General features: G+C 30.0%; 1 protein-coding gene across 1 annotated transcript in view; it reads left to right on the forward strand.

Moving 5' to 3' along the window:
• The first annotated feature begins 3899 nt into the window (after positions 1-3899).
• The window catches only part of LOC111676369 (protein ABHD11), a 44370-nt gene continuing 34821 nt past the window's right edge, over positions 3900-13448 (forward strand). Inside the window, exons 1-3 of the mRNA XM_046947377.1 lie at positions 3900-4177; positions 4229-4402; positions 4466-4692. Of these exons, the coding sequence (XP_046803333.1) occupies positions 3965-4177; positions 4229-4402; positions 4466-4692 (614 nt within the window). The 5' untranslated portion in view covers positions 3900-3964. The remainder of the gene's footprint in view (positions 4178-4228; positions 4403-4465; positions 4693-13448) is intronic.

Raw genomic sequence — 13448 nt, forward strand, 5'->3', positions numbered from 1 at the left:
ATTACAAAAAGTGCAAAATAGAAGAAAAAATGCCAAAAATGCACTTTAATGCTAAAAATTTCTAGCAAGAACGAAAAAGTGCTAAAAAGCATCTAGCACTTTTTTTTAAAAAATAGGTGCAGCGGACGAGAAAAAAGTGCTAGAATTGCACTTTTAATGCCGTTATGGCAACACTGCATAGGAGTACTTAAAAGATCTTATATAATTCCAAGATATATTAATTATAAGGTAGTGTTATCAGAACAGCTGATCGTTTTTTGCTACTATGCTCATTTTTCGCCGTGGTGTAGAATTAATGTCAAACTTTGTTTACATTTTGTAAATGTCAAACTTTGTTTTCATTTTGTTAATGTCAAATTTGTGATTAAAGACAAAATTTATGCTGTTAAATTCGTTTAAGTTTTAAAACCAATAATAATACTACACGAAATTAGTTTTATTTTTAAAAACATCAAATTAAATTACAAACAGATTCAAATTTATAAACATTTTTTGTTTAACAAAAATTCGCTTTGATTTATTTGTCAGCTGTTTTTGACATTTTTCCCTGACAGCCAATTCGCCTTCAAGTGCAGGCACAATGTCAAACTACATATAAAAAAAATATAACCGATTCGCTCGGTATTCTGAATTCGCCGATGACTCTACCTTATAAAATTAATATACCTTGTATAATTCCATCGAACATATTTTTGAGAAGATTCCCATTTATATTTAGCAAAATCGGTCTATAAATATGAGATAAATGAGAAAAAAATACGAAACAACAAATGAAAACTATGTCAAAAAAATAAGAATTTTTGTTTTGCGGTTTTAATTAGGATGGCGGTGCATTAAGCAGTCACATTGCCAGGTTATAACACGTTTGTCCAGAGAAAACCCCACCAAACGACCTATACCTTCATATAGGAAGTTGGAGCATCCGGACTTAATTTCATAAAAAGTATCGATTGTCTCCACCAGAAAAAAGTTTTAGAATTTTAATGGTCTTCACCAGTATATATTTGAGTTTAAATTGTCTCCACCAAGTTATATCGTGAGTATTTTATGGTCTCCACCAGTTAAAAACATAACCTCACTCTTAGGTAAAACGAAAGTACGCGTTTAATAAAGACAACGCATAACTTAGAATAGTTATACGAAGTAGTGCATTAAATTAGTGTGGGGTGAGGAGTAATTCTCTCGAAAGCTCAGCAACAAGCACAAGTCTGACCGTCCTTAAGAAATAAAAACGGTGACGCGAGAGATGTATCTCAACTCAGACACAAAGTATACAGAGATGTCACTTTTGACATTTGAAAAAGTCTAAAATCAGCTTTTGTTTGAATTTGAAATTGTTTGGTGAGAAGAGGTATATATAATACAGCTAAAAAAATCATTGAATTCGTTTTGTGCGAAAGAGAGGGAAATAGCTTTTTGCTCGTGACGTCTCTGTATACCCTGTGACTCAGACCTGAATTACAACCACAGGGTATACAGCATTGGCGGCCAAACATGCCCTTGCGGGCAATGTGTTATTCTCACTTATGCACACGCAATACAAATGTTCTCAGCAACAAAACAAACTATACATAAAACAAAAACAATTTAATTTAGTTGCTCTCTTTATGAAATGATACACAGAGAATATTTTTAAAAGCCATTACAAATTAATGTATGAATACTTTTTATAGAAAGATCTATTAGACATACATACATATGTATAATTATTTATTTTTATTTGTTCAAGAAATTAATCGCTTAAATTGTAACAATTAAACGATCGACTGTTAATCATTTGTGTATCTATTAGATACATTTAATACATACACAAACTATCAATACCTACATATGTATGTACATACATCAACACATTGTTACATCAAAATGTACATCAATACATACTTTCATCAACGGATACATACAACAATACATACATCTTTTCATTTATAATACTAATATGAATAACACAAATATGTACACACATACAATTTTTTTCAGTGCAAAGCACACATATTTTCATTTATGTTCTCTTTTATATTTTGCACTACACATGTGCGTTTTAAACATTCTCTTTCTGGCCACCAAGGGTATACAGAGAGGAGCAAAAAGCTATTTCCCTCTCTTTCCCACAAAACGATTTCAATGATTTTTTAGCTGTATTTTATATACCTCTTCTCACTAAACAATTTCAAAATCAAACAAAAGCTGATTTTAGACTTTTTCAAATGTCATGTTATTCCGGAAATAACATTCCTGACTAACACTGATTGGAATAATTCATTCAGTTATTTTTTCATGATAGAGCGTATTTTTCGGATTTGATGTAGTACACATCCTCCTATCAACCTAACCTAAGTACTTTGACATCCTCTCTGAAATATTTTTTGATACTGAAACAAAATCTTTTTTTTTCCATCCCTGCTTTGAACTGACACAAGCTTTAGAGATGAAATAAAAAAAATATGGCGGCTGTATATAAATCGGCTTCCAGCCAGTGTTGCCACTTCATGTGTAATTACACATATTGGTTTTAATTTTTATTTCCATGTGTAGCCAATGTGTAATTGATCTCATGTGTAAATTATGTGTAATTTAAAATCTAATTGTATTTACATAAGTATTACTTATATTATATCAAAACGATCCACATACATACATAGAAATTTATATTCCCTTTGAAACACTTAAGCAAAAAGTGTCCGTGCTTTTCTAATATATGCGATTTTTTTAAATTTGTTGAAAACCGGTTGTTACATGTATGTATGTGAATCACTACATACATGTAAATGGTACATATAAATATTTTTATATTCAAAAATAACGAAACAAGAAATAAGAAAATTTTTAAATAATCAAATTTAACTCAAACTAATTTCTAGTGGTAATTTTGTTTCAAGTGTGTAAAAGTTACGTTGTTTTTTAGATCTAGTTAAATAATAATTAATTTTAGGGATGACTGGAAGAAATGGATTCAGATTCCAATATGATTGGCTAAATAAATCTGAAATGATTGTCATATGCTTTAGGTATTCTAGTTTCTTTTAATGCCATTTTTCAATCAGAAAAGCCAATTTTATATAAAATGAAAAGTGAAGTTTTAAATATATTGCAAATATATTCTTCAGATTATATAAAAATGGATGTTTTGAAGTCAAAAAGCGTATGGCAAATCAACGAATCAGATGAAAACCTATTTTCAAACATAAATGATATTTATATTGGAGTTGCTGCATATGAATCATTAACTCAGATATCTGCATCACAAAAAAATCATTCTTCAAGATTGTAGAGAATTTTACATGGAGGCAATTCGTCAAATAAAATCAAGATTTGATTTTAGTGATCAAATTTATTCTATTGTAGATATTGTTAATACAAAAGTTGCTCAGTCTTTTGAACCAAATACATTATCCCTATTTAAAAAACGATTTCCGTCATTCGACACAAGTTTACAACAACTTGATAATGAATGGCGACAGCATGCTCTATTAGACTTTGAAAAATTTGAACTTAATGCAAGTCTAGAACCAGAAGTATACCGGCCTAAAGTTTTTAAATTGCAAAACTGATTTAAGAAATAGAATGTTTTCTGAAACAATTGCATAAATTTTTTTACTAATGAAGGAATTTTAAGAAACGGTAAAGAAAACTATGAACCTAGTCAAACAATTATCAAAAAAAAAATGAAAATAGTGATCTCAGTTATAACTATATATGTATATATTATCTATTTTTATATTTTGTTTATAAATGAATTAATTATAAATATTTAAATATTCCTATAGAAAAATGTGTAAATGATTTATTTTTGTTTCATTGTTTTTTTATGTTTAAATAATAATTAAAAAAATTAAATTTTACAGTGGCAACACTGCTTCCAGCAGAGAATTTTTCGGCGGCGGCTGTTTGTTGAAATCCTTCGGCGGCACAGCTCAGTCGTTTTAAGACGACACTCCCAAGTCTCTGGTAGAAAGTCCGAAAAATGTTTTTAAGAAGATGTAAAATGGCCCATGTTTATAAATTCATTCGTTCATATTCGCATAATGCACTTCCAGTGGAAATGGCATGTAATGTATTTGAAGGCAAACATACAGATAATTCAAAAGCACCCGTGATGATAATGCATGGACTTTTTGGATCAAAACAGAACTGGAGAGCGGTTAGTCGTTCTTTAGAATCAAAGACGAATAGAAAGGTAACGTTTTTCCTTTAACTTATGTAAATATTAAACATTCAAATTTGTTAGATAATAGCTTTAGATGCAAGAAATCATGGAGAATCGCCCCATACAAGTGAACACAGTTCTAGGCATATGGCTATTGATATTATTGAACTTATGAAACAAATGGGCATACAAAAATCATCTGTAATGGGTCACAGTATGGGAGGAAGGACAATGATGTATTTGGCCTTAAAATACGTAAGTGTACTTTGTATAGTTTCTACTTAAAATTCATTTTGAAAACGTCTTTAAATTTTTTAGCCAGAATATGTTGAAAATGGGATAATAGTAGATATCTCTCCTATTTCTGTGCCTCGTGACTTTTTTGAAATGGAACAGATTTTTCATGCAATGAAAAACCTTAAGATACCATCGGATTTAACAATAGGCGATGGTAGAAAACTTGCAGAAATGGAGTTAAAAAAGGTTGTATCTCAAAAAGAAACTGTGGATTTTATTCTTCTGAATTTACGTAAAAAAGACGGGTCGTAAGTATTACTATCATTGTAATTTAACAAATTAGTGCTGTAGTAAATCTGACAGTGATAAGGAATTTAGCTCTGGGTTTAGGGTAATCAGGCCATCTTCGTTGTTCTTTCGAGGTTTTAACGTTTAAAGATGCATTGGTCAAATATATGATGTGGAATACCTGTATCAAGTTAACCATATGAAATCGTTTTGGAGCAAATTAAGTGTTCTAATCCAGCTGATTTTTTGAGTTTTTTTTACTTCCTTATAGCATTTTACGTTCTGAGTGCAGTGATGGAAAAAAAATTATCCGCTCTATTAGGGTCCGGGAGTTATGGGCCTCGAAAGTTTTGATATATAATTGCATAAATCTTGATCAATGATAAACGGATATGGTCGATATGGGATAAACGGATATGGTCGAAAGGTCTTTGAAAAAGCATTCCATTGATATGTAAGATGACAAATATCATTAACCCATTGAGAGCCAGGGTCAATTTTTATGATTTTTTCTTTTGACTTTTTTGAAAAAAGTACCGTTATCTCTAAAATATATCGATATAACGGTACCTCGTCTCATATAAAAGTTTGTAGACAACATTTGGGGCTTTCCTTTGAAATATGTTTGAAAGCTATAACCCATGAAATGCAGGAGTTATTTAAGTTTAAAATTTCATATTTTACTAAATTTTATAAACCTCAAGTGCTTGTTATTTTATACGGTCGATATGGGTATCATTGGAAAGGTCTTTGAAAGAGCTTTCCATTAATGTGTAAGATGACAAATATCATTAACCCATTGAGAGCCAGGAACAATTTTTATGATTTTTTTCTTTTGATTTTTTAATAAAGTACCGTTATCTCTAAAACATACCGATATAACGGTACCTCGTCTCACATGAAAGTTTGTAAACAACATTTGGGGCTTTCCTTTGATATATGTTTGAAAGCTATAACTCGTGAAATGCAGGAGTTATTTAAGTTTAAAATTTCATTTTTTAGTCAATTTTATAAATCTCAAGTGCTTATTATTTTATACGGTCGATATGAGTATCAGTGGATATGTCTCCGATATACCTTTCAACTGATGTATGTTGTAACTTATATCATTAACTCATTGAGAACCAGGATCAATTTTTATATATTTTTCATTTAATTTTTTTACAAAAGTACCGATATCACAAAAATAAACGATGTAAGGTAACATCATCTAACATGAAATTGTTAGAGCTTTTTAGGATATACGTTTAAATTCTGTAAGTTATGAAGTCCAGGAGTTTTTTAAGGTAATTCTGAAATTAAGCATATATATGTGAAATTATGAAATAAAACGTAATGACGGTGAAATTTTGTGAAATGAGAAATGAAATGAAGGTAAAGTTTGGTGAAAAGTTTTAATTGAGGAAAATAATGTAAGACTGCGCCGCAGGCGAAAAATTATTTCAAAAAAATCGCGCGATTTTTTTGAAATAATTTTTCATTTTAAAAAAAGGTTTTCCCTAATTGAAGATATGAAATATGAATGTGTTAGAAATATTATTTCATATACGATGTACCTACATCATGTATATATGTATGTATGTATGTATGTATGTATGTATGTATGTATGTATGTATGTATGTATGTATGTATGTATGTATGTATGTATGTATGTATGTATGTATGTATGTATGTATGTATGTATGTATGTATGTATGTATGTATGTATGTATGTATGTATGTCTGTCTGTCTGTCTGTCTGTATGTATGTATGTATGTATGTATGTATGTATGTATGTATGTATGTGTATGTATGTATGTATGTATATATGTATGTATACTATTCGAAAAAAGTTAAAAATAGTCGGAAAAAAATCAAAAAGTAGGAAAGTCGGAAAAGGTCGAAAACTCGAAAATAGTAGAAAAAAAGTAAGAAATAGTCAAAAATTTAAAAAAAAATAAAAAGAGTCTAAAAATCGTAAGAAGTTAGAAAAAGTCGAAAAGTCGACTATTTATAAAATACTAAAAGTCTAAGTGTCGACTAAATGAAAACAGTCAAAAAATGACGCACATAAAGAAAACAACCCGACGAAAAATAAAACAACCGTAACAGCTGTTTTATCAAAATAAACATTTTTTTTGGTGTGGTGAGTTATTTTTGTTTACAAATATGTGTTTCTGCACGTGGAAAAGACGCAAAAACTCGTTTTGACGATTATAAATTTTTCGTTTTTTTATCGATTCGAAAGTTACAGAACACAGACACTGGCTGACTGGTTGATATAAATAATATGGACTATATTGTATATCAATCAAAAGATATTTCAAATACCATTGCATTGATATCCATCTTGTATAATAAATAGTCAATCTATATAAATGTATTCCATAAAAACCAATATTTTTTTAAAATATTATTTTTTAAATTTATCTAACTTCTGCATTTCATGAGTTAAGTCTTTCAAACATATAACATATGAAAGCTTAAAATGTTCTATATAAAATTTCATGTGACATAAAGTACATTTATATCGATTTATTTTCGAGATAACGGTACTTTAGTAAAAAAATAAAAAAACTATATACAAATTGACCCTGGCTGTCAATGGGTTAATGATATAAGTTAAAATATACATCAATTGAAAGGTATTACAGAGACCTATCCACTGATACCGATATTAACCATATCAAATAATAAACACTTGAGATTTATAATTACATGATAAAAATCAAAATTTACAAAAATATAAAATTTTAAACTTAAATAACTCCTGCATTTCATGGGTTATAGCTTTCAAACATATATCAAAGGAAAGCCCCAATTGTTGTCTACAAACTTTTATATAAGATGAGGTACCGTCATATCGATATGTTTTAGAGATAACGGTACTTTTTTAAAAAAAGTCAAAGGAAAAAACAAAAAAATTCACCCTGGTTCTCAATGGGTTAATAATATTTGTCATCTAACACATCAGTGGACTGCTCTGTCAAAGACCTTTCCAATGATACCCATATCGACCATATCCATTTATCAGTGATCGAGATATATACAATTATATATCAAACCTTTGAAGGCCCACAACTCCCGAACCTTAATAGAGCGGATAATTTTTTTTCCTTTGTTGAAGTCACAAGAACAAGTACTATTATGTGGTATAAACAAAAGTTTTAAAATCAGCTGGATCAGAACGCTTAATTTAAGCCAAAGTTAAAAATAGTCGGAAAAAAATCAAAAAGTAGGAAAGTCGGAAAAGGTCGAAAACTCGAAAATAGAAAAAAGTAAAAAATAGTCAAAAATTAAAAAAAAGTGAAAAAAGTCTAAAAATCGTAAGAAGTTAGAAAAAGTCGAAAAAAGTCAGAAAAAGTCGAAAAGTCGACTATTTATAAAATACTAAAAGTCTAAGTGTCGACTTTTAACTAAATGAAAAAAGTCGAAAAATGGACTTTGCATAAAAGGAAAAAGTCGGTTTTTAACTAAATGCCAAAAGTCAAAAAGTCGACTTTTCGTTTCATCTATAGAACCCTAATTACAATTAACCAAAATATATTTAAATTACATGTGTTCACTCTGCTTTAAACACGACGATTATAAATTTTTCGTTTTTTTTTGTCGATTCGAAAGTTACAGAACACAGACACTGGCTGACTGGTTGATATAAATAATATGGACCATATTGTATATCAATCAAAAGATATTTCAAATACCATTGCATTGATATCCATCTTGTATAATAAAGAGTCAATCTATCCATAAAAACCAATATTTTTTTTAAAATATTTTTTAAACTTATCTAACTTCTGTATTTCATGAGTTAAGTCTTTCAAACATATAACATATGAAAGCACATAATGTTTTATATAAAATTTCATGTGACATAAAGTACATTTATATCGATTTATTTTCGAGATAACGGTACTTTAGTAAAAATAATAAAAAAAACTATATACAAATTGATTCTGGCTGTCAATGGGTTAATGATATAAGTTAAAATATACATCAATTGAAAGGTATTTCAGAGACCTATCCACTGATACCCATATTAACCATATCAAACAATAAACACTTGAGATTTATAATTACATGATAAAAATCAAAATTTACGAAAATATAAAATTTTAAACTTAAATAACTCCTGCATTTCATGGGTTATAGCTTTCAAACATATATCAAAGGAAAGCCCCAATTGTTGTCTACAAACTTTTATATAAGATGAGGTCATATGGATATGTTTTAGAGATAACGGTACTTTTTTAAAAAAAGTCAAAGGAAAAAACAAAAAATTCACCCTGGTTCTCAATGGGTTAATAATATTTGTCATCTAACACATCAGTGGAATGCTCTGTCAAAGACCTTTCCAATGATACCCATATCGACCATATCCATTTATCAGTGATCGAGATATATACAATTATATATCAAACCTTTGGAGGCCCATAACTCCCGAACCTTAATAGAGCGGATAATTTTTTTCCTTTGTTGAAGTCACAAGAACAACGATTAATTTAAGCCATCGTTTAACTTAATCTAAGTTTATAATTTTGAAGATTCGATTTGGGCCAATATAGTTTTTGCTGCAAGTACAGCTAATGGATCGTGTTCCATATCATAGAAAACCCCAATTTTTGGAAATCCAAAATTCGTATTAGTATTTATGTATAATGGATCAGGTGATAAATATTGAACGTGTTGCAAATTTTGTAACAAAGAATAATAAGAAGTTGGACTATGACATTGTTTTACATTTCCTACCATAGAGTATATAGAACGGAAACTCTGCTGTCAAGGGCCTAAGTCTGTTGTCAAAAACCTAAGTCGATTGAATGTAGTAGTAGAAAAATTTATGGTAGTATTAGTATACTTTTCATATTTGAAATAACCCAACAAACACATAATCAAACGTTTCAAAAATTTTATTAATTTTATTGAATATTAAATATTAACTGTTCTTTAAAAGAGAAACTGATTTAAAGTTTACATTCCATTTAGAGTTTTAAAATTTAAAAATAGTTTGATTTACAACATTTTTCAACTTTACATAACACTCTGTGTTTGCTGGGTAACAACATTTCAATTTATTATTCTGACATTTTCACCACAATAATTTTTTATTTATTTTATTTTTAAAATTTTACATAACTTTGGCAAAAATAGATTTAGGTAACCCAAATTCAAGAGAAAACACTCGACATTCTTACGAGTATATGGTGTGGCGAGGTCCATATACCCTTGATTCATTCAGTAACTTATTCCTTTGACACCAACTCTTCCCTATCTTGGTGTTATTGCAATCCGGTTTACCGGGATTATAAACTGGTGATGCTAAATGTATCATCGGACATTCCTTGAAATTATTTGAACAGGGGCCGAACCAGGCAGCCTTTTCCTGGTCCTCATGATACCCATCACATATTCAACTGCTCAGCCAACCCTACTTCACTCTTTCCAATGGATTTATGGACGCATCCACTTGAAGTAGCCCAATTTTTAGGCCAGGACATTGATGTAGAACCCCCCAACTAGATTATTGCATAGTTTTAGCTGTTACAACAACATAATTTGATACCACGGGGCTGAGCTTCCATCTTTGTCTTGTCCCGGTTATTGGAGTGTTCCATTCGATATGTACGTGGTGGTTGCGGTTTAAACCCGGGAAGAAAATATTGGTTGAAAGACAGGTGCACGGTAAAGTCTATAGATTTTAATTAGGATGGCGGTGCATTAAGCACTCATATTGCCAGGTTATCACACGTTTGTCCAGAGAAAACCCCACCAACCGACCTATACCTTCATATAGGAAGTTGGAGCACCCGGACTTGATTTCATCAAAAGTATTAATGGTCTCCACCAGAAAGAGTTTAAATGGTCTCCACCAGGTTATATCGTGAGTATTTTATGGTCTCCACCAGTTAAAAACGTTTGAGTATTCTATGGTCTCCACCAATAAAACATAACCTCACTTGAGGTGATACGAAAGCACGAGATTAATGTAGACAACATATAACTATAAACAGTTATATGAAGTAATACACTACACCAGTGCGAGCGAGACGCAGAACTGTCGAAAGCCAGGCAACAAACACAAGCCTGAACGCGTTTGAGAAATAATCGCGATGACGCGAGAGTTGTTCCCCAACTCATACCTGAATTACGACTGGAGGTGGTATTTTGATTACACAGTACCCATGTGTGAACAGCCTACTTTATGTTTTTAAAAAAAATTTGACAAGTTTCCTCTATGTTTCCTACTCTTCACCAGTGTTGCCACTTCATGTGTAATTACACTTATTGTGTGTAATTTTTATTTCCATGTGTAGACCATGTGTAATTAATCTCATGTGTAAATTTAAAATCTTACGTGTAATTTAAAATCTCATTGTATTTACCAGAGTAGACATTTTTTGCACTCTTGAATACAATTTTATTTATTTCTCTCGTTTTTCAACTCAGTTTCACGAGATTTATTTTTAATCTCGCGAGATCTATTTTTTTAAACTCTTCATTTTTTATGCTCACTTCATGAGCGATATTTATATATATTGTTTTTTTAATTTCTCTCACAAGAGATATCAAAATGAATAGAATTTGAATAAAACTCGCACACAGAAAATACAATGTTTGTTATATTAACGGAAGTTAATTAAATAACTGATTTCCTCTACACAGTTAAGGTATTCATATTGGTAATGATTTGGAATGTAAACCAAACATGGCAGATTTTGCTTAATAAATTGTATTTTTAAGATAGATATTTTTTTATTATTATTTTTATAAATTTTTTACATAAACTTCAAAGCATATGTATATAGAAATTTCATTATAAAATGGAAAAAATTAAATTATATATGGTATCACTAATTTAACGAAAACTTCAAAATCCTTAAGCATGTCAGATAAAGAATTTTAAAAAATAATGAGAGATTGACACTACCTTCTATTTTTCTACTATGGTGTAAACTATAAATTACAATAAACATATGCAAAAAAATATTGAGAGAATTTCTTAAAACGCTCTTTTAGCTTATTTTTTCAAACATTTTTCACAATTATTTCACAATAATATTTAAAATAATTCACTTCTTAATTTAATTTACAGTGTAAACTATAAATTACAACAAACATATGCAAAAAAAAATTGTGAGAATTTCTTAAAATTTTACAAAACATCTCAAAACTAAATTTTTGCAGTTCTCTAGACAAATTAAACTTTAAAGTTCTTTAATTACAAAAAGTGCAAAATAGAAGAAAAAATGCCAAAAATGCACTTTAATGCTAAAAATTTCTAGCAAGAACGAAAAAGTGCTAAAAAGCATCTAGCACTTTTTTTTAAAAAATAGGTGCAGCGGACGAGAAAAAAGTGCTAGAATTGCACTTTTAATGCCGTTATGGCAACACTGCATAGGAGTACTTAAAAGATCTTATATAATTCCAAGATATATTAATTATAAGGTAGTGTTATCAGAACAGCTGATCGTTTTTTGCTACTATGCTCATTTTCGCGCCGTGGTGAAGAATTAATGTCAAACTTTGTTTACATTTTGTAAATGTCAAACTTTGTTTTCATTTTGTTAATGTCAAATTTGTGATTAAAGACAAAATTTATGCTGTTAAATTCGTTTAAGTTTTAAAACCAATAATAATACTACACGAAATTAGTTTTATTTTTAAAAACATCAAATTAAATTACAAACAGATTCAAATTTATAAACATTTTTTGTTTAACAAAAATTCGCTTTGATTTATTTGTCAGCTGTTTTTGACATTTTTCCCTGACAGCCAATTCGCCTTCAAGTGCAGGCACAATGTCAAACTACATATAAAAAAAATATAACCGATTCGCTCGGTATTCTGAATTCGCCGATGACTCTACCTTATAAAATTAATATACCTTGTATAATTCCATCGAACATATTTTTGAGAAGATTCCCATTTATATTTAGCAAAATCGGTCTATAAATATGAGATAAATGAGAAAAAAATACGAAACAACAAATGAAAACTATGTCAAAAAAATAAGAATTTTTGTTTTGCGGTTTTAATTAGGATGGCGGTGCATTAAGCAGTCACATTGCCAGGTTATAACACGTTTGTCCAGAGAAAACCCCACCAAACGACCTATACCTTCATATAGGAAGTTGGAGCATCCGGACTTAATTTCATAAAAAGTATCGATTGTCTCCACCAGAAAAAAGTTTTAGAATTTTAATGGTCTTCACCAGTATATATTTGAGTTTAAATTGTCTCCACCAAGTTATATCGTGAGTATTTTATGGTCTCCACCAGTTAAAAACATAACCTCACTCTTAGGTAAAACGAAAGTACGCGTTTAATAAAGACAACGCATAACTTAGAATAGTTATACGAAGTAGTGCATTAAATTAGTGTGGGGTGAGGAGTAATTCTCTCGAAAGCTCAGCAACAAGCACAAGTCTGACCGTCCTTAAGAAATAAAAACGGTGACGCGAGAGATGTATCTCAACTCAGACACAAAGTATACAGAGATGTCACTTTTGACATTTGAAAAAGTCTAAAATCAGCTTTTGTTTGAATTTGAAATTGTTTGGTGAGAAGAGGTATATATAATACAGCTAAAAAAATCATTGAATTCGTTTTGTGCGAAAGAGAGGGAAATAGCTTTTTGCTCGTGACGTCTCTGTATACCCTGTGACTCAGACCTGAATTACAACCACAGGGTATACAGCATTGGCGGCCAAACATGCCCTTGCGGGCAATGTGTTATTCTCACTTATGCACACGCAATACAAATGTTCTCAGCAACAAAACAAACTATACATAAA

This window comes from Lucilia cuprina, chromosome 3, assembly GCF_022045245.1.
Source record: "Lucilia cuprina isolate Lc7/37 chromosome 3, ASM2204524v1, whole genome shotgun sequence".
Classification (NCBI taxonomy): Eukaryota; Metazoa; Arthropoda; class Insecta; order Diptera; family Calliphoridae; genus Lucilia; species Lucilia cuprina.